This window comes from Zonotrichia albicollis, chromosome 10 (assembly GCF_047830755.1).
Source record: "Zonotrichia albicollis isolate bZonAlb1 chromosome 10, bZonAlb1.hap1, whole genome shotgun sequence".
NCBI classification, from domain to species: Eukaryota; Metazoa; Chordata; class Aves; order Passeriformes; family Passerellidae; genus Zonotrichia; species Zonotrichia albicollis.
Window position 1 is genome coordinate 11,323,646 of NC_133828.1, and position 22,278 is coordinate 11,345,923.

General features: G+C 41.0%; 1 protein-coding gene across 2 annotated transcripts in view; it reads right to left on the reverse strand.

Annotated features, from left to right (window-relative positions):
* The window catches only part of UBE2F (ubiquitin conjugating enzyme E2 F (putative)), a 58,427-nt gene that overhangs the window by 22,871 nt on the left and 13,278 nt on the right, over positions 1 to 22,278 (reverse strand). For both annotated transcript variants that reach the window (XM_005486873.4, XM_074548025.1), the window contains exons 5-7: positions 17,724 to 17,791; positions 14,259 to 14,329; positions 9,709 to 9,766 (exon numbers count right to left, since the gene is read on the reverse strand). In XM_005486873.4, coding sequence (XP_005486930.1) covers positions 9,709 to 9,766; positions 14,259 to 14,329; positions 17,724 to 17,791 — 197 coding nt within the window. The remainder of the gene's footprint in view (positions 1 to 9,708; positions 9,767 to 14,258; positions 14,330 to 17,723; positions 17,792 to 22,278) is intronic.

Sequence of the window (22,278 nt, forward strand, 5' to 3'; positions counted from 1 at the left end):
TGAAGGGTGGGTAATGAAAGCTAATTCAGCAATCTATTCTTAAATTAAAGAGGGGTCAAACTAATACTTGAAACTGCCAACATATCAGAGAAAAGAGGGTGAGCTGTAGTAGGAGTACAGAGAAATACTGTTCTCACATAAACATATGTCTCAAGTCTAAAATGCAAATTTACACTAAAGATAAAGCCTCAAAGCACCAAACTTTCTAAGCACAGCAAAGACCTTCAATAACTGAGTGTATGTGAGCTTGTTTGCTGCTCTGGGCCCTGTGCTGAGGGTGTGCAGCACAGAAACCCAAATCCCTTAAGGACCATGTCCAATTATGCCCTAATGAACAAGGCACAATGTCAGCATCCCACAGCCTCTCCCCATCCAATTCCCTCTGCTCCTGCACAAACCTACTCAAGTTTAGCTGCTTTTGGCCTGGATTCCCAAGTAAATTGGATTCTATTTGCCATCTGGATGGCAGCTGTCTTCTGCTAAGTTTTCCTTATCTCTTCCACAACACCTGCTGATAACAGACTATTGAATGTCCCTGCATGGCTGATAAGAACTAGAACATCCCATTGGGAGATGGGAGCCCAGGGGGAGGAGCCAAGCATTCCTGCCTGGATATAATCTGGAGATTCTGGAATAACTGCATGGCTTCTCCACTGGATTCCCCAGAGGAGCAGCAGCCTCTTCTTCCACTGGACCTTCAGAGGAAGAGACTGCACCTTTCTACAGGATCCCTGCTCCAGCAGAACCTCCCCTGACACTGCAGGAGGGCTGAGCCACAATTCCAATGGGACTGCTGCCAACAGCCTGACCCACAGGGTGTCAGGTTGGGTTCTGACTCTGGCAGTGTTGTTCTAGTTTCCTGCATTGTTTATCTTATCTTTTTATTTTCTTCCCTATTAAACAACTGTTATTCCTGCTCCCATATTTTTTGCCTGAGAGCCCCTTAATTTAAAATTTATAACAATTCAGAGGGAAAGGGTTCACATTTTCCATTTTAGGGGAGGCTCCTGCCTTCCTCAGCAGACACCTGTCTTTCCAAACCAAGAGAGCTTTGAAAACATCAATGTGCCCAGCAGGGCTGGCACTGCCAGCCTTTCCAGCCTCAGCCCCTTCTCAAGTGTGGCAAAGACAGCAATTTTCAAACGTGGCAGCACAGGCACTGAACTGCACAAAAGGGGTGACCCAGACATTTCATTCCAGTTATCTTCAAATATCTCTAGTGCTGAGCAGTCACCCTCACTTTCAAAGAACAGCTCTGCCAGTTCCCTGGCAAGCAGGAGAAAAATTAACATTTCAATTTTAATTGTTTTATTATTCAATTATTTCAAAGAAGGGATGGAAATCATGGTTCACACTTTATTTAAGCTTCTGTGCTTGTTCAACTGCTGGCACAGACACCAGGCATAGCAGAGGGCAGCAGAGCATGGTATTAAGGACACCTGTATTAATCCTAGGGGTAAATTATTAGTACAATGCAGTGATGTGCCAAAGTCACAGATTAAAGGAAGGTTTGTTGGCATGGAGAGCAGCAAAAGGCAGGAAGGTCTCAATTTCCACTTGATTCTCCCACATCCAAGGATCAGAGGGTGCTCAGCAGCTCTGGGCAACCCCAAAGGTCAGGATCCCATTCCCCTGCTGCCCTCCAAGGCTGTTCTGTCCTTCAGGGAGGCAGAGTTGCAGGACAAAATGACATTTTTAGAAGTTGCCTTCTAGCTACACCATGGGACAGCAGGCTGCAGCTGCAGAACCACAACACTGAGCATCAAAGCCATCCTGGACAGGTACAAGGTCACCTGAGGACTCTGGGGCCTGGCCATTTCTAAGTGCTGAGTGCCAAACCTGCATCCCCAGGGGTACAAACTGTCCACAGTCGTTCCAGCACCAGCATGGCTGAGAAGGAACAAACCAGGAGCAAGGCAGTGCCTTCCAAAACCCTAAGGAGCTCATGTTCTCCTTACCCTCAGCAGTGCTGCTCTGCCAGAAGCTCCCCAGACAGATCTCCTCCTTGTCCAAGACAAGCTCCAATGCCTCACACAAGTAAATGCTGCAGCTCAAAATGGAGATGTGATATCATATTTTCATATTATATAATCAATTGTTCCCAAATTCTTATTTGCTGAACCCTGGTTTTAAAGCTTTGGGGTGCTTGACTCACTTGAGTTGGTTTTACAGAGTTCTATTAAATAAAAAAAGGAAACATCAAACAAAAAAACTCCAACAAAAACCTTTGTACAGGCACAAGCTGTCAGAATGCAGTACAACTGCCATTTCTAGACACCAAAAAGCATAACAGGATTACTGTTATTACTGAATAATTTACCTGTGAAAGTCTTAATACCATTTTTGATGTTTCCATCTATTCCAGTTTTATGATTTGCTGGATTCCTTTTACACCCTTACATGGCTCCATAAGAAAATAATGCTAAATTACTACCAGAGGACAATTGCTTTTTGTGATGAGCTTGAGGCTAGGCTGGATTGAAACCTAGGATATTGAGAAAGGGAAGTGGGATGGAACAGATGAGCAAAAGTGAAGCAACTATTTGGGATTTGAAAAACTCAACATATTGTTGAACTGCAGAAATAATCACTCTGCATTGCTGACTTCAGCAGAGCTGCTGGCTGCAGGCAGATAAGCACAGCCTTGATGCTTGCTTTGGCTGTTCCTGAGGAACCAAAAGGATGGGTAAGGCACTGAAGATCTTGTCAGATTTAACAGCTTCAAAACTTCTCTTCTCCTTCAGTGTAATAAAACATCAGGATTCAAATATTTCCTGAACTTGTGGATTAAACAGCCTGAAAATCAAGTTAAGTCCATGTGCAGGTGTTTTTGAAGGTGATCTTCACAGGGAGGAGCAGAGAATGTTCATGGTGCACACCTTGACAGTGCTGCACTCCAGTGAGACCCCACTCGTACAAGATCAAACATTGAAAAGCTGTTTCCTTCACAAAGCTGCTTTTCATCAGACTTCTCCTCTGGCTGTAACATCAAACTTGCAGAGGACAAGGGCACCGCTGCTGAGGTGCAGCCACAGAGCAAAGCTGAGAGCCTCTGCTTCTGGCCCAAACCTGCTTTTTGTGCTGGACCTGCAGCCTGGTGCTCCAGACTGCAATGCAAGATGTTTTCCATTCCCATCTGTGTGGCAGATTACCTTTGTCAAGTGGGCAGTTTGCCTTTGAGTGACCACATTCACACCTCCCTGGGAGGGGACATTGCTGATAACAGCTATTGAATGTCACTGCATGGCTGATAAGAACTGCAGCATCCCATTGGGAGATGTGAGCCCAGAGGGAGGAGCCAAGCATTGCTACCCAGATATAATCCAGAGGGAGGAGCCAGCATTGCTACCCAGATATAATCCAGAGGTTTGTGAGACACCAGCACGGCTTTCTCCATGGGATTCCCCAGAGGAACAGCAGCTGCCTCTCCTTCCACTGCATCTTCAGAGGAAGAATCCATCCTTCTCTACAGATCCCCCTGCTCCAACAGAACCACCCCTGACACTGCAGGAGGGCTGCAGCCACATTTCCAATGGGACTGCCACCAACAGCCTGACCCACAGGGTGTTAGGTTGGGTTCTGACTCTGGCAGTGTTGTTCTGGTGTACTGCAGTGCTTATTTTATCCTTTTATTTTCTTCCCTATTAAAGAACTGTTATTCCTGCTCCCATATTTTTAGCTGCCAGAGAGTCCCTGAATTTAAAATTTAATGCAATTTGGAGGGGAGGAGTTCATTTTCTCCATTTCAGGGGAGGCTCCTGCCTTCCTTAGCAGACTCCTGGCTTTCCAAACCAGGACACCTGGGCTGCCAAACTCCTTGAGCTGTTGTATCTGGGGCTGTTCCCTGGGTGGTGTCCCAAAGCTTTGCCATCAGCTCAGATGTCACCTGTGGCTCAGATGCATTTGGGAGTCCAAGGCAGGTCTTGGATATACAAATGGGCTTAATTCACATTTATTGTAAGTTCAGAGGAGGCAGGGATGGTGTTTGAAATCGAGATCTGGGGTTCCCAAGCCCAGCAGTACCTGGTTAAATCCACAGTGGGTGAGGGGAACATGGAATAATGAGGGAAGCACACTCTGCTCCATGGCACTGCCACCATCCTGGGCTGGAGCAGGGGAAGTCAACACAAGCAAGTCAGAAGTCCAACAGACTGCTGTAAACACCCCTTTAGAATTGTCCCTTTTCATTCTGCACTATTTCTGTGCTGCATCTGAGTGAAAAGTTACACTAAACCCCTGCCCACAGATTTATTTACAGCATGCCAAACGAGGAGAAAAAACCTGCTGCTGCAGCAGTGTCTGAAGTTCAAGAATCCTCAAAATCCTCAATGCAGCTTTTGAAACAGCCTCTCCTGAGGCCAGGGAGTCTCAAAGCTTTGCATTTCTAGGAGGTCTTAACTCAGTCACTGATCTTGCCAAGGGACAGTTCTCAGAGCCACTTCACAAAAGCAATGCCACTGAAACCATGCCACACACAAGGGGCTCAGAAAGACAACCACAAACACTTCTGCAGAGTGAAAGCAAACATGGAAATTGCAAATTAAGATTAAATTAAAATTTTCCAGTTTACCTCAATGTTTTTGAGGTATGGAATTAATTAAGATTAAATTAAGATTTTCCTTTTAACAGGCAAAGTATATTTAACACATTAATTGAAGAAGAGAGCAAACCAGACAAAAGCATCTAACAAACTTCCAAACTAAGAAATTCCCTTAAGGGATCCAAGAAGCATTTCTGATCTAACAGACTGAACAAAACAAAACTCATTGCTAAACAATTCTTTATAAACAAACAATTTAATCCAGTCAGATGAACAAAAGGAGCAGCAGTCATTTATACAAGCATGTCTGAAGTAAATTTTTTTGGTTTGTTTTAAAAAGAGCTGGAAATGCCACTCCAAAGTCCAGCTTGCTCTAGTCCAGCCCATGCATGGCCAGCTCCTGGGGCAGCTCTGCTGTGCTGTCTGCCTATTCACCTCCTCAATGTGGTTTTCCTCTTCCTTTCCCTTCTTCCACCATCTCTTAAAAAGAATCTCAGTTTCTTCCTCTCCTCACTGCAGCCTAAAAAACCACCAAGCACACTTCATCCCACCCCACCAAATAATCCCTCATCCCCACCAAAAACTTGTCCTGGGGATCAAAAAAAATGTTTTCCTTCCAGAGACAAACAAAATCTCTTTTTATATTTCCTCTCCTGCTCTTCTTTAATCTTGCAAATGTTGAAAAACATTGTTTCCACCTAGAAAAAGGTGACAGAGTGAATGGCACCTCTCTTCAGCCACCCAAAAAAGTCAGCTCAGCTGTCATGGGCCTGTCACCCCTGCCTGTGCTTCCCACCCAAACACAGCAGCAGCTCCCCCAGGGCTCTGGGGACCCTCAAAGGCACAAACTGCTGCAGTTAGCAAACACAAAAGCAGGAGGGAGGCTGGAGAAGCATTCCTTTTGTACTGGAATATGGGAGGGGAAAGCAAACAGGAGCACAGTGCTGTCCTAGAGCAGGGCAGCTGGGAGGTGCCAGCATGCAGAGCACTCCCAGCCCTCACTCTGTCCCTGGCTCCTTGAGCCCTGTCCCCGTGGGTACTGCAGGACAAGGGGATAATCCTGGCCAAATTGTTCCTTGGGGAATTCTCTGGGACTTTTAAATGAACACAGGGATCTCAGCACTGAAGCCATCACCCTCTGGAGAGCACTCTGCTCAGTGCATTAAAGCTGACACTAAGTGAATATTCAGAAATCAGCAGTGTGGGGAGAACAAGCATGGGTTAATTACAATTATCTCAGCTCTCCTCACTCATATGCCCATAATAACAGCTACTCTACCTAAACCAAAAATTTGGCTTTGCCAAGGGACATTAAAGAGAGAAAATAAAAATTTTACTAAGCATTTCTGAAGCAAAAAAGCCATTAGAAGACACTCAGTTCTATATTTTCACCAGCCTGGGCATGTGTGGAGGGGAAAGAAATAAATCACCTCTTACAAAACTGATAAAGCCAATTTATAATATAGTCAAAATACAACACAATATCTCTTCGGAAAAATATTTCCTGAAGCTTATTTTAAGAAAAAACCTGAATGCCAGATCTGCACAGAAGATTGTCTTCAGCAGTTCATAGCTTCTTTTTCAAAATACTGGGTCTGAAGTTGTTATCTGGGGCTTATTCAATTTTCAGAGGTGAGGAAGACACATAAAAAGACCAACTCCAAAAGAGGATTTGAATAAATCAATAGCTGTACAATGTTATCATAATGCTGAGAAAAACAGCCTGAGCAACAAGAATTAATCTAACATAAAGCTTGCAGGTTTCTTTTTTCCCTTCATGCTCAAGACAGTGACAGTCACTTTACTGTCTGTTCCAAACACTCCTCTTCACTAATTACAGATGATGTTGACAGCAGACCATCTTATTTTCCTTGAGATGATAGGTGAAAGTTTTGTACTTTCAAAACTCCTCAGGCTGATGCTTAAACATTGAGGTAAACAGGGAAAATGAAGTCAGGACCTTCTGATTTATTTCTCCAAGAGATGAGTTTGACATTTGGATAATTCCAAATGAAGTCATTTCAGTGCCTGAAGACAAGGGCAGAACCAGTGAACCAAACAGGACAAAATGCTGCCATTTAGTATTAAAACATTAATTAAATAAGCAAGGCTCCTAAGGATTAACTCCAAGTAGCAATAGTTTACTGGAAATGAGTTTTAATTCCTTTTAGATCAGGTAATCTAATAGCACAGACAGATATTTATTAATCAGGATCTGGGGTTATGGGAGAGAAATTCCTGAGAAAACTGTGTTTCCTGCAGGGGGGCATGAAAAGCTCTCTGCAGATCTGTAGTTTCAGACTACCTGGATGTTTATTGCTCTCAGGAGAGCCAGGAGCAGAACACAAAAATGACAAACCCAGCACTTGGAACCATCTCAGTGAAAAACTGAACTGCACACACACCTAACAAACAGGGAAAGGCTCCAGAACAGCCCAGCTGATCTCTGCGAGAACACAGCCACAAAAAGAAAAAAGACAAATATTCCCTGTTAACATCCATCACACCTTTTTAAACACTGGCTTTACTGTTCATATGCTCAGCCCTCCACAGAGCTGCCCAAGTGTGCTTTGATTATTTTTAAGGTCCATCCATCAGGCAGTGATTTATGAAGCCATTTCCAGCTGCAGTTAGTCAGAGGTAACTGCAGAAGGATCCTGACTTTTAGAACCAGTCAGGCATTTAAAATACACATCCATCTGTTCAGGTCTTAAAATCAATCACCTGAGATGTTTGCAGAGCAAAATGAAAACAAGCATTTAGGACAAAACTGAGGAATATTAAGAGAACTAACTGAGCTAGGCAGGTGATAATCCTGGCAAATGAGGCACATGTTGGGGACTAACAGGAGCCACTACAGCACTCTGGAGTTTGAAACTGAAATTACTGAAGTCTACAAAGCAGAGGAACAGCAGCAGTGTGAAGTCATGTGAGGTATTTAAAAGCTGGTACTTCCAACAACATTAAAATAACCCTGAGAACAGAATGGAATTAAAGCCATCTATTTGCTTTCTGCCTGGGAAACTTCAATTTAACCATCACACCTAAAAAGAGGAGAAAAGCAAGTTCAGACACTCTGAGCAGGGCCCAAAGTAACTGCAGCAGTCTCCAGCTTTGTGAATAAGCTGCTTTGGAGAGAAAAGTGTGCAATAAAATGATGCACAATGTGACAGAATGGAGACTGAAAGGTAAATAAGCTCCTGTTGCTAATTCAGGTTTAGCCCCAAAGGAGCAGAAGGAACACAAAAATCACAAGAAGGAACACAAAAATCAGCTAAGAAACACTGCAGCAGTGTTCACACAATCCACAGCCTGGAGACCAATCACTACCAGAAATTATCTAAGGGTTTGGGATTCTGGAGTGTTTCTATGAATAAAAAGAAAGTGATTTTAAAGGTGTATATATAGACAGGCTGGCAGGGTAATGTTTTAAATCTGTTCAGGAGAAGAGCCCAACTCTGCTCAGAGCCTGATTTCCAAACAGCATCTCATGCAGGAATTCAGAAATAGCAGCACATTCTTTATTTCCCTCTCTCACACACAGGCTGCTCTTCACAGTGGTCCATGGAAATGTGTTCCCAAGCACAAAGAAGGGAAAACAGATAAAGCTCAACTCTTGGTAACCTAAGAATTCAATCATGGATGAGATGACAGCAAGTGCAAAAAAATGTTGGGAAACAAAACTGAGTTAGGTCTTCCTCTCTTAAGAATCCTCCACACTGTAAAAAATACATTTTATCAGGTAAGTTTTCCAGACAATTTAACAGATTTTCATTTTTATTTCAGCAATTTTTTCATGTTTCTACTCATTTGATAATAAAAAAAATATTTAAAAGGTCACAGCAGTTATTTTGAAGGATTTTACATATAAGAGCTCTGCTGTCACCACAATGGCTCCAAAATGAGACCCAACCAAAAACTTGAGCCTTCTAAAGCACACAAGCCCCACACATGCAGCTGGCTTGTGCATGTGTATTTTCTATTTGAATGGCTTCTCTAATGCCCCTGGAACAGTTTTAGTGGCAGGAGGACATGGCCACTCCCAATTTAATTCTTTAGGAGTAGTTCAGAGTGCTTTACTGGGCAGGGCTGGGTGCTATTCCTCCAGAAAACCAGGCTGGCTTCATATAATTCACAAATTAAATCCTGATTTTCAAGTCCATAACAGGCCAAGAATGGATTCCAGCCCACAGAGCTTCTGTGCAAATTCTCACTGCTCCCCTGGTGGTGATGAAAAGCTGTAAATAGTGAGCTCACAACTGTGGTGCTTCAATGTTCAAAAACTTTAAAATCCAATCTGATTTTTCTCTTCTTGAAGTTAAGCTACTGCTTCCTTTTCTCTTGCTGAATCTTTCATTTCAACAATCACAGAAAAAGCTCCTTTCTTTTGTACTAATTTTTAAGCTTAAAACTTTCTCTGAATGAAAACACAGGGACAAGAACAGAACTAATTAACTTAAATTACTCAGTGTCTTGATTTAACCTGAGGTGAAAACAGGAAACACAAAGGGCAAAACAAAATCACACCAAGTGATGAAAAAGCAATAGGGAAAGAGTGCTTAAGAAAATCCACAAAACAAAACACTCATTTTGCTTCCAGAAAGTCACATGCTCACCTCAGCAGAGATTTTACAGATGAAGAAAGTCACAAATCTCATTCACAGCGGCAAAGAGCAAACCAAGTATCAGATAAAGGTCATTTTCAATTTGTTTTTTGAAAGAGACAAACACCTGATGTGTACCCTTTATCCACCTAATGCAGTTAAAGCTCTGCAAGAAACAACTTTGGCAGCATTCCTGGGAACAGCAAGAGGAAGATAAATGTCCTGCTCAGGGCTCTGCAGGGATTTTGTCAGGAGTATCAATCCCATGGAAATTACCAGGGTTATGGATTGCTCTTGTGTTTGCTGCCTGGTGAAAACCAGCACACCTCCCAGAGTGTGGGTCCTCAGGGTAATCCCAACCTCCAAAACCTTGGAGCAGAGCAGGATTTGTGCAGTCACCCCAAAATTCCCAAAACATTTCTACAGTCAGCACTGTACCAAAGACAAAAAATCCTCATCTCAAAAACCTGCTCTTGAGCAAACCACATCAGCTGTTTCTTTCCAAGGCCAAAAAAGGGTTTTTTAAGATTTATTTAGAAGGAAACATCCAAAAGGTAACAGTACCTTTAAGGTTCTAGTTGGGGCCCAGCCAGTGCCATCAATTGAGTGTTCTCTCAATAAACTGCAAAAGAAAGACACACACATTACACAGAGCAACTTCTGCTTCAATTGTCTTTGGCAGAAACCTCACAAGAAACCATCAGGAAGTAATTGCAAGATAAGATCTAATTCTTGCACTATTTATATCCAGGTAATGGAATTTTAAACCCCAGGAGTTGGGATGTCTGTCTAAAATTACCTTCTCCACAGTGTCATTACAGAACTCCCCATCTGAGCCCAACCTCTGTCAAAACACCTGAATTCTTCTCCTCCAGCAGCACAAGTGACAGAAATGCTTGTGACAGGCTCAGCATTGAACCCTTTTTTTATTCCCTGATGCATTTTAGAGCATGTTCATCTCTGGTGAAGAGACAGCCTTGCAGGGTAACCCATCCCTCACCAAAACTGGCACAAACCAATCCAAAAAAGGGTGTTCTGGGGAGGGATAGCTAATTAGCAAAGAGAGGATCATCACCCTCTATTCTCTGAAAGGACTTCAGCTTCCTACAGGTAAAGATAAGAAAGGGAGAGAGTTTTAGTCTGGCTGCTCTGGAGGAAAAACTTCCATATAAAAAACATACTAAAAAATTTTAAAAATATATATAAAGATATATATATATATAAAAGATATATCTACATAGGATATAAAATTTATATCTCATATATAAAAATATATAGGATATAAAATATATAAATATATAAATCCATATATAAATATAAAAATCTATTGCATTATAAAATAATAAATATTACATTTGTATGATTGTATTCTATTACTATATTTATAAATATTGTATTATACAAATATGTATACACAAATATATATATCTATATATCTATATATATATATATCTTGAATTTTAATATTAATATAGAAAAATACAGAATTTCCTAGATGCACAATCCAGAATAGATGTCCCATTTTATGGTACATATTAAGCCCAGTGAAGCTGCTGAGCAATTTGCAAGTGGAAACCATTGAGGTGTTCAGGCATTTCTGGACCTTTCAGATCCCAACCTCAGCAGTAATGAGGAGGAGATATATTGGGGATCAGAGCAGAACTGAGAAATAAGCTGATGTCTTGCTCAGAAAAGTAATAATCTGAATGAAAACAATGTAAAAAGCTCCTTGAAGCATCATTTCACAATCACACCTTCCTCTGGAAGGAGTCAGCTGAAACAACTCACACAGCAAAGCACAGAAACTCCCCAGCAGCAGCAGCTTCTGCTACTGAAATGACAGGACAGGGTTAAAGAGAAATAGCTTAACTGTAAGGTTTTAGCAATTCCCAGGCTGACATGCATTAAGTCATTTTTAAATTACAGTAGGTGATTAGATCACAGAGGTTATGCAGTTGTTTAATGAACATGGCAAGTTTATATGCAAGGAAATTCAATCCTTGTTCAGTGCAGAGACCCCAGGAACAGGATGATAACCTGGACAAGCCCATTCCACCTTAAGTGTGCTGCTCATCTCATTCCTGTGCCTCTCAAAAGATAAAATATGCCATTACTACTTGTGCAACGTTCAGAATAACATCTTGTGGCTGCAGTTTGTCTCCATATGACAAAAGCAAAAAAAGCTTTTTGCCTGTTCCTTATCAAACTGTGTGGCAGCGCTTCCATTTGCCTCTCCATCCACCTGACTGGGAAATTCCAAGTGGGGGAAAGTTAACACACTAAATAAAGTCAGAAAAATATTCAGTGCCAGAGCACCTGAGCATGAGCTAAGGCTCATGGCCCCAGGGCTGTGCTGGCACAGCTCCAGCTGGAACACCACAGCCAGGATGAGGAGACACCTGCACCTCTCAGCACTCTGGCAGGAAAGCAGGGAACACACATGTCACACACATATTTTCTGAACAATCCTTTCATTAGGATTTTTCTTTTCTCCTGAGAAGCTTCTCTCCATGTTTTGCTGCTTTGCAATGTGATTTGGAGAACTGTGAATTGTTTTTACACGATGACCAATGGCAGCCACCTGTGTCAAGGCTGTGAGCAGTCACAAGATTTCATTATCATTCCATTCCTTTTCCTTGCTAGCCTTTTGATGAAATCCTTTCTTCTATTCTTTAGCACAGTTTTAGTAGATAATTTTCTTTTAATATATCATAAAATAACAAATCAGCCTTCCGAAATATGGAGTCAAGATTCTCATCTCTTCCCTTGTTCTTAGACTGCTGTGAACACCACTACTGACACAGAAGTGTCCTTTGGCTCCATACTCCCCATTTGCTGGTAATTTGTTATTAGAGCAGCACCCTCTTTCTTCTACAGATTAAAAATTATCATTAAACCCCTCAGAACCTTTCTGAGGGGTTTAATGATCATTAAACAGAATCTTTCCCCAGATCTAAGGAGATCCCTCAGCCTATGATTCCAAATCAGAGATCAGCCTGGGTTCCATGGGCAGAGGGCACAATCACTGCTTTTGAACCTTCAGTAACCAAAACAGCCCTGATGTGACCAGTCAGCTGCTCAGCTCTCATTTCAACAAATACCTCCTCATCCTGTAACTCCTGCATGGCAGAAAGCTCTGAGGAATTTTTTGTCTTTTTAAATAAAGAGATCTTTCAAAAAGCATCTCATGAAGTGGGAACTGCATGATTGCAGTAAGTGTAAAACCTTCTGAAACTCCAGCTGACCCAACCTGCAGCTTAAGTGACAACAATTTACTAGAAGAACATCAATCTGGAGAAAACACAATTTTTCCTATCCACATGTGTAGTAGAGGGGACATCAAGTAGGGCTAGACTTAATTAGGATCTATCATTAATAACATGGCCCAGAGTAACTGCAGTAACTGCAGTCCATAACATAAAGCACAGAAAAACTCCACATTTCCTGCCCAAAACTGCTACACTTGACACAGTTAACTATTGAGAATGTTTCAATCCAGGGATGATTATCAAACCAACACATACCACAGCATGAGCTGTATGTGAGGGGAAAGCACTGATGAAGATGATTTTCTGCTTTTAAAAATAACTGCAGCTATTTTAATGCAGAGACTCTTGTGTAAGTTGATTGCAGATACTATACATAGAATGCATTCTCTAACAGGCAGAAAGCAATTCAGTTATTTTAGTTTTTCCATAGAATGCCAGACATTTCCAGGGTTTGATACGTTGAGGGATCTGACAATCCAAAGTGTTTCAGAGCAGATGCTGAAAGAATGCCTCCACTTCATTGGAATTATGATGCTCCAATCACCACATTCATCTCTTATAATTAAAATAACTTCTAGAAATGGAAAAGCTGTGGCTGTGCCATCCCTGGAAGTGCTCCAGGCCAGGCTGGATGGCTTTTGGAGCAGCCTGCTCTAGGGGAAGGTGTCCCTGCCCATGGCAGGGAGGGAATGGGATGAGCTTTAAGGTCCCTTCCAAGCCCAAGCACTCTGGATTTTGTCAGTGTGAGGTTTTACTGAGCCCCAGCTGTGGTTTGGTGCCTGGTATTTATACAAACACCTCACCTGTTCACTCCTCTACCTGCATTCACAACATTTCAATTTCTTAGTTATGAGCCTGACCTGCCTAGGAAGGGCAATACAAATCTTCCTTTTCACCAGGACTTTCACCACAGCACTAAAATGATTTTTTCCATCTAGAGGAAAAATTCAGCTTCTCTTTAAGCACTGATTTGCTACACATGGTGACAAGCATGCAGGAATTTCAGAGCAGCTTTCAATCTCACTTATGGGCTTTGCTTCTGCTTTATCTGCTTTTTCTTCTGTGTGCAATTAACTTGAAAAATGACAGAGAAGCTTCTCACTTGTGTTTCTGTTTGGTTTCTGGCCAATTTCACCATCAGGTGTTGAGGATGAAATTACAAAGTTTCACAAATTCATTTGGAAGAGGAAACATTTACTATCAAGGAAAACCACCCAGCAAGAGAAGCCTCTCACTCTGGCAAAGTGAAGTTTTCAGGTTTCATTACTGACTTATCCTGACCCCAACCCTGCTTTGTTATAACTGGCACATGGGTCTTATCAATGGATATTAAATATTATAATTAACATAGAATAATTACTGTCAAATTATTATACAAATATATATAATATATAATATATAATATATAATATATAATATATAATATATAATATATAATATATAATATATAATATATAATATATAATATATAATATATAATATATAATATATCGTATACTTTCTTCCTCTCTTTTTGAAATAAAAAGAATTTTCAAGCTCTTAACACACTTGGGCATCAAATTTATCAAATGCTAAAAGCCTCTCTCAGGGCCTGAGGATGATTCAGATATGAGAGAAGGAAGAGAAAAAACAACCAAATACATTTTGTTTAGGATAGAGTTTATATTTTTACCCCATTTTTTGTTCTACAAGAAAAACAAAGCAAGAATGAGACTTTCAGTAGGTTTTTTATGCTCCTAGAAGTTACATGTTACAAAAAAATACTGTCAGGACAGTTACATCCAATATTTTATCAAACACAGAAACCTCCAAGGTTAAAAAACTCCAACAGAATGTTGTTCCTACCTTAGGCAGATTTCTCCTGTCTCTGTAATGTTTGGGTGCCAGATTCTTGTCAAACATTTTACCTTTGGAGGCTGCCAGGAGAGAAAACAAATTACTGTGTTATCTGTTAAGCTAAAACCCTGTTATAACTCATAAAACAGAAAAAAGGCAAATAGATTTGTATGGATTTGTATGTTTAGAGCAATGGTGCATTATCTACAAGAGTCAAAACAGATTTCTCTGCCCTTTTAGCTTTTCTCAACTCTTCATAAAAAACCAGGCTGGTATTAAGACTTTCTTTATAAAAAATAACTTTCAAGAAAGCCAAGAAAATTTACTCCTTCAGGGAAAACACTCTAAGCCATTCAGTTTCTTCATACTTAACTGTTAAGATAATAATTTAAACCAAAAAAACTTCACCAAGGATTTTGCAAATCAGAGATTTGTTAAAAAAACCAGCAGAGGATGCAAAGATAACAAAATAACTAATAATAAATAAGTAATAATAAAATAACTAACTAAATAATAAATAAATAGCTAATAATAAATAAAATTATTTTAAATACAGACCCTCCTGTTCACAGCTGAATTAGAGGCACTAAAATGAAAAGCCACAGGCAAGACCACCAAACTTCTGAATGTCACAGTGAGGTTCTGAAGTACAGATTTTTCAAGTATAATCTCTTTTGCTCTGGTTTGGTGAAGTAAATAAAGAGTGGGACAGAAAAATGTCAGTAGCTTAGCAACAGCACGTTGCTGCCTCCCTGCTCTCCCCATCAGGAGCTGCAGCTTTCAATCAGGCAGATTATTTCTGATGGGAAGTGTCCTGGAATCCATCAGCTCACACCAGCACCTTGCAGAACTTCAATTAAATCCCAGATTAGAAATGTGGAGCCATCTCTCCTTCCACTTTTTCCAATGATGTCTTCAATCAAGAGGCAGAACAGCTCCAAGAGCTGCATTTGCATGGCAGCATTGTGTGGTTTATCTCATTTTGTTCCCAACTTCCCAATGACCTTTTCAAGAAACTTTTTAAATTAAGACTCCTTGGAAGAGGTAAGAAAATATGCATGGCACTGAAACACCAAAAACAGACCTAAAAGAGATGTTCTAGGAAAAAAAACACTGATCACCACAATAAATCTGGGACTGATAATGCAGATTTTGCCTTTCCTCCACTTCATTTCTGTGCAATAACTCAAGGGACATCAGTCATGGCATTATTGAAAATTAAGTGGCTCACAGAAAATAGTCTCAAACTTTTTGCCCTCCAAAACAGCTCAGAAGTTTTCTAACAGCACAAGCTTTTCATTAGCCACACTTTCACATTGTCTTGAAAGATGGTGTCTAGTTCTCAAGCAAGGCAAAGCAGCAGAATTTATTCCATGCCATTAGATCAAGATAAAAGAGTAAATTTCTACCATATGCACCTTCAAACAGGAATGTATTGATGAGTCAAAAAAAAGATTTATGGAAACTCTTTTTAAAAAAAACCCAAATCCTTACAGTGAATTAACTAATGTCTCATTTTTTGTACTGTGGAAACAAAAGAATTCCTTTATCCTTTCAAAGTGATTTTCACTGCTGAAAGTTAGAAAAACCCACTCCTGACAGTAAGACAAAGGTTTTTCTCTCTCTCCTTTTTCCCTTTTAGACACACAGGACAACTGCAGCATCACCATAAAATTCATCTTCACACAAAACCTCACCTTGGAACTTGTTCCAAGTCATTTTGGAACCCTCCCTAGACCAGCAAATCCAGAGATTTCCTCAGGATGATGTTCTGTGAAATTCTGCACAACAGAGCTCCCCAAATCAATTTATTTCCCTGCTCAAACTCCTCCTTCCCCTCAGACTGCACAGGTAATGCAGCCTCAGCTGGGGGCACAGCACTGACCACATTAACTTCCTTCTCCATTTCCAGCAGCCACTTCTGCTCTGGGATTAAGATGAGCAGTTTCAGTTCTTGATAAATCAGCACTCTAAAAAGATGTACCAACATCTTGTAATTTTTTAAAATTATGTATTATTTATATATTTAATTTGATCTCTTCACTAGTGAAGAAATTTACCTGGTGAAGGAAAGTGGCTCCTAAGAGAAATCTGGAATCAAAGTTATTTGAAATGTTTTCTCTGGACACCAGCTAGTCCCAAAGCTAAACCAATTTCCCTAAACCACCCTGCAACTGCAGCTCCTCTTTACAGCTTGTAAAAAACAATTTTCCCTAAGAGGAAGGATAGAAGAGGGATACAAGTTTCCCATAGAGGGGATACAAGTTCCTGGGACTGAACTACACTCCAGCCCTGAGATATTTCTTGCCATTTTCCAGCAGCAGTTTCTGCAGAATACAGACTGGCTGAAACTGAACACTGCAGCCAGCAAAGCACTGAGGGGTTTGCCTGCAGGCCACAAGAGCAAATCTTCCAAATTGTTCCTCTTTATTTATGTTATGCTCCTCCACTCCATCCCAATTCCACATATCCAGCCCTGGCAGGTCTGCAGAGCTCTCCTGAAATCACTTGTGTCAGTCCCTTCTGCCTGGCAGAAACCAACCACAGCCTCTGCAGAATTCCATCAATATTGGATTCATACTGCATTAACAACCTGACCACAATCCAACATTCAACCTCCTGCATTGTTCCAAAACTTTTATTTTTGTATTGGATAAGAGTTGCTCAAATTTAAAAATATTTCATTAACACTTGCTGTAGATTTCTCAGCTGAGCAGGGAACAATAATAAACCAGAAACTTTTTAGTTATGGAAACTGAGAATCAAAAACCTCAGATCAAAACTGAACCTCAGCTCTCCTGTTACACACAGCAAACACTTTCCTGCAGCAGTGCTGTTTGGGTGAACAACTGGAATACAAAAATTAAAGGAAATGAAATGAATACACAGAAGTTATTAAGGGTGACCTCTGCCACAGTTTGAAATTCTTTGGTAAAGTTAAGGGGAACTTCAAACACCCCACAACCAAACCCACCCAGCTGCAAACACTGCCTGGCTGTGACTGCCACTACCACACACAGCTAATGCTGAATTCAGGCTCAGCTGAACAGGAACCAAAGATCTTCCCTGAAACTCTTCTCCAGGATCCTCCCCCTCTCTGAAGAACTCTGCACTACCAACACCAAACTAGGACACCAAAGCAGAAGAATTTCAGGGAAAATTACAGAACTGTCAACCTTTTCCTTTTGGTTCACTTATTTCATTCTTAGATATATAACTTTTTAATGAGAATAATCATTAAATGCAGATCTCATGAATAATTAACAGGAGAGAGCAGAACCTCAGCCAGAAGGGAGGACACTCAGGTTTCACTCATCTGCACTTCCAAGAGCTTCTGCCAGACAATTGCAGAGATTTATTTTATTAAGAGACAGAAGATCCTTTCTCAATCTCCATGCCAAGCTCCCCCTGAAGTCCTGTTACCTGCAAGGAAAATCTAAAATGACAACTGTGAGACCAATGACAAATACTCACCACCATGTTGTAGGCATCAGGAACTTCAGTTTCAAACTGAAACTTTCCTCCTTGGTAATAGCCCTCATCTAGAAAAGGGAAAACAAGGCAAATAGTTAAATAAGAGAAAAACATCAAGATTAAAACAACAGCATAGGGTTATCATCAAACACTTCAGCTGGTTGCTGCCACCTAACCCAAGGAGTGTGTGAGTATTTTGTCTTCCTGCACTGCCACCATTTCTACAGCAGAAATCTGAAGTCAGGAGAGCAACCAGTCCCAGAAAAATCCACCATCCTGACCAGGAACAGGGACACCCAGCTGGAGGAACCTTGCACTCAACTTCTCACTGTGGGGAGCAAATCCTGGCATGTGGCAGGCAGCACCACATCAGTGACCCTTGGAATGAGCTGGAGAAATTCTGCAATTGCTAAAGCATTGCCAGATGCTGCTCCAGGACTGAGCACATCTTCCAAATTTGTGCTTCTAAAGCATTGCTAAACCCTGCTCCAGTGTCACAGACACATTTTATGGAAAACCCTTTCCTTAGGATTTTTTCTCCTGAGAAGCTGAGAGGCCTCAGAAACAAAATGTAAACATTGGTTATCTGCTGCTGTGGAATGCAACAGGTGGGTCTGTGATTGGTCTCATGTGGTTGTTTCTAATTAATGGCCAATCACAGTCAGCTGGCTCAGACTCTCTGTCCCAGCCAGAAGCTTTTGTTATCATTCCTTCTTTTGCTATTCTTAGCTGCCTTCTGATGAAATCCTTTCTTCTATTCTTTTAGTATAGTTTTAATATAATATATATCATAAAATAATAAATCAGCCTTCTGAAACATGGAGTCAGATCCTCATCTCTTCCCTCATCCTCGGACCCCTGTGAACACGGGCACACTCCAGGAGTGAGCACATCTTCCCAAACCTGTGCTTATAAAGCACTGCTAAATCCTGCTCCAGGAGTGAGCACATCTTCCCAAATTTGTGCTTCCCAAAGCACTGCTATAAACTCTACCCCAAGATTTACCACATCTTCCCAAATTTGTGCTTCCCAAAGCACTGCTATAAACTCTACCCCAAGATTTACCACATCTTCCCAAAGCTGTGCTGGCAATCCTGGTGAGTATACATTGGTGTGTGCAAGGAATTTCAGAGTGCACTTCAAGAAGGGCAAGCAGGCTGTTTCACTGTCATTGTCTTACTGTGTGTGATGTATCTGCTAGGAACACACGTCTGCCTCTCTGCCAAGCTTAGTACTGAATTATTAAAATGGCTAAATTATCAAATATGACATATTAAAAGATCTACTTGCATTTAAGCAGGGCTAACAGAATGGGATGACAAACTGCAACTTTTGAAACAACTGTGCTTGGAAGCTGTTTCTTCAGATCACTTTGCAAGTGATCTGAAATGCAGCTGGCATTGCCATGACTGAGGTTTTGCATGAAGAAAAGCAAACAGGTACCCAGGCCACAGTGGGGGTTTGAGACACCTGAGGGATGCTGTGGCTCCAAGCACCCAGGGCTGGTTACCATTCTATCATGCAGCTTTTTTATATTCCTTAAACCAACACTGCAAAGAAATGTTCTGTGAAACAATCCATAGTTTACAGAAAGACTAAGATTAACTTTACTATTATCTGGCTTGTTCCAAGCCACAAAAACCATAGCTTGTCTACTGTAGGTCAGCAAAATCCCCCTTCAGGTTGCTGCCTCCTGATCTGCTTTTCAAATCCATTCTCCATTCCCACTCCAAGTCAATTCTGAAGTGAGCTGGATTTATTAAGTAAATTTAGGCAGAAAGTAAAGTGACATGCACTGATTTTTATAGGAAAAAAGCAAGATAAAATAATTTCTCTTATGTTTTTAAATATACAGAGGTAAAACTCAGCAAAGCAAGTCTTTACTGAAGAACAAGAAGTAAGAGGTGAGTTACACTGATAGCCTTTGGTCAAACTGCTCCCTGTCAAATGTGCAGTGCCCTCAGAGTGAGACACTGCTCCAGAAAGGAATCCTTGGAAAATGGTCCAACATCCCCAGGAGCTCCAACACCACATTTATCCCACAGAACACAGACAGCTGACTGCACTTTACCCACCATCCAGCACTAGAACACATTTGAACCAAGTGTCAGGAATTATCACATTTCCAAGTACAAAAGTTCTTTTCCTTGGCTTAATTTCACTGGTTCCTTGATTGGCTGGACTAGGAGCAAAGCATGCAGCAGCTCTTCACATTCCACCCCTGCTAAAATGAAATAAATGCCTGCTGATGGATGTATCCATCTGTGGTTTGTGTCAAAGAAAATCCCCAGGTTTAATGAACACTCAAGAACTTTCAGATCAAGTCTTCCTCCAAGACAATTCCAAATTCATCACTGCCTTATATTAAATCTCATTTTATATTTTGGTTTTACCTTGTCACCAGTCACTAATCAAAACCCACACTGGGTAAGCTACAGGCTCTGCTATCAAATAAGGACATATTTACACAATTAGGAGAGCAAGACATCTCTCCTCCCCTCTTTTATACAATTCTGCCTCTGTGTTCCTAAAGTAACAATCAAGCTACTCATTACCAGTCACTCAAATATAAATTAAAAATTCTGGAGAGCCTCAGTACCCAGCCAGAAATCCTGCACTGCATTAACAAGATAATTCACAATGAAGTCATCTTTCAGCATCTCAAGTATATAGGTTCTCAGACTGAGAGAGAAATCCTCAATTTTTTAGGCACGGAAAAGTGGTGGGAAAAAAGTTCTGGCAGACTTAAAGAGAGGAAAGAGCTATAAATAAACCCATCAAATGGAAGAGCTTTAACACATAAGTTAGGAAGTTGGCCACAGGGACTTTTGCTAAAAAGGGAGGATGTCTGAGCCACAGTTTTCCTCCCACTGCTTAAATTTATGTCTTCAGGCTGTATTAGCAGAGCAAGCATCCCTCCCACTTCAGCCTCAAGTTTCATTACCAACAACCTGGCTAATCTTAGCTTGTGTTTGTAGGGTGCTTTAATGCTCTGCAAAACACTTAACCAAATGATTTCCTCACTTTAGAAGAAAATGCAAGGTAATTAGGGCAGGCCACAAAGGATGCACTTGGGATAGCTGCTCCCTGAATCAGCCATGCTCCAATATTTGTGGGCATTTCACCAGAAACCAGTGCCTTTATTAATCCCCCTAGAGGGGCACTCAAATATCCACAAATGCCCAGACTAGTCCAACAGCTTGGGAACTGCAGGGAAACTGCATTTACTGCACTTACTCTTCTGGGTTTTTAGCTACCTAAAGTCACCTCCTTGATTTTTCTCCAGGTCATTCCCATGATTTTAATCCTCAGCTTCCAATTTCGTGCTCCAAATACCAGTGCAGCAAGCCTGGATTCTAAACATCTCCTTATTTTCCTTAAATTTTCATCCAATATGAGCAAAAATAAGAGCAGAGGCAATGGTGGCACAAGGGTGTTTTTCAAAGGCAGAACAAATGTTTCAGATGACAAAAGGGAAGAGAAGCTTCAGACAGCAGAGAAAAGCAGCAGTGTCTGCCTGGGGAACAGGGAGTTTGTCCACTGCAGCAGAAAAATCCAAGTCTGAGCCTTTTTTTATCCACTGATAGTGCACTGCAGGAAACTGGAGCATACACAGATTGGAATTCTTTCAGTTATATTAAAAAAAAGCAGCCATCCTCATCAAGATTTTCTACAAAATCATTTTCAATTAAAAACTTGCTGTCAACCAGGATGATTTTGCCACATTAAATCCTGGCTGAGAAAGGTTTTTGTGAGAGGTGCTGAGCAAGGGACCTTGAAAGGATTTCTGCTTGGTGGTCAAGTTTATTTTCTTATTAAAATCAGTCTTTTTGTGAAGCCTAAGGAAGCTTCTTTTACTGTCCTTTCAGGACCAGCCACATTCAAAATGACAGCAGGGAACAAAGTGAAGATTCATGCAATCCTGTTCAGACAATACAAAAAGAGTTGGCTCAAGCTTTGGCCATAAAACTTCTGTGACAACCACTCTGCTGCCTCCAGGAAAAACTAGAGAGAACTTCAGTATTGAAAAGAGGCACAAAACTACAAAGATTTCTTGGTCTGTGTTCTGCCTTTAGAGTGCTAAACTCTGGCTGATCACAAGATTGTACACCTGAATTATGCACAGCTGAAAATAGCTGTTCACTGGGGTCAGGCTGCAAGTGCAGAGACTTCAGCTGTGCAGTTATATTTAAAGTAACAAAATGTTCATTAAGATCATCTCATTGGTAAGATCAGTGGCACAAAACCCCTGCTCTGCATTCAACAGCTGGTTTCTGCACAAACAAAACAATTCCTAGGGTTTAGACACCTTGGAGTTGGGACAGCTTTTTCATACATTAATCATTTGCATAGTGATGCTCTTGTAAAATCAGTTCTTTCCCAAAATATAATAAAGAGTGTCATGTGAAGGGAAGGGCATTTGGTGTAAGCAGAATTAACACCCACCAAGTAAACATGAGCACAACTCCTACACAGAATGACAGGGACAGAGCCCTAGATCAGCTCTTGGGTTTATTTTTAATTACACTGCCAAGGGCAGCCTCACTCATTTTTC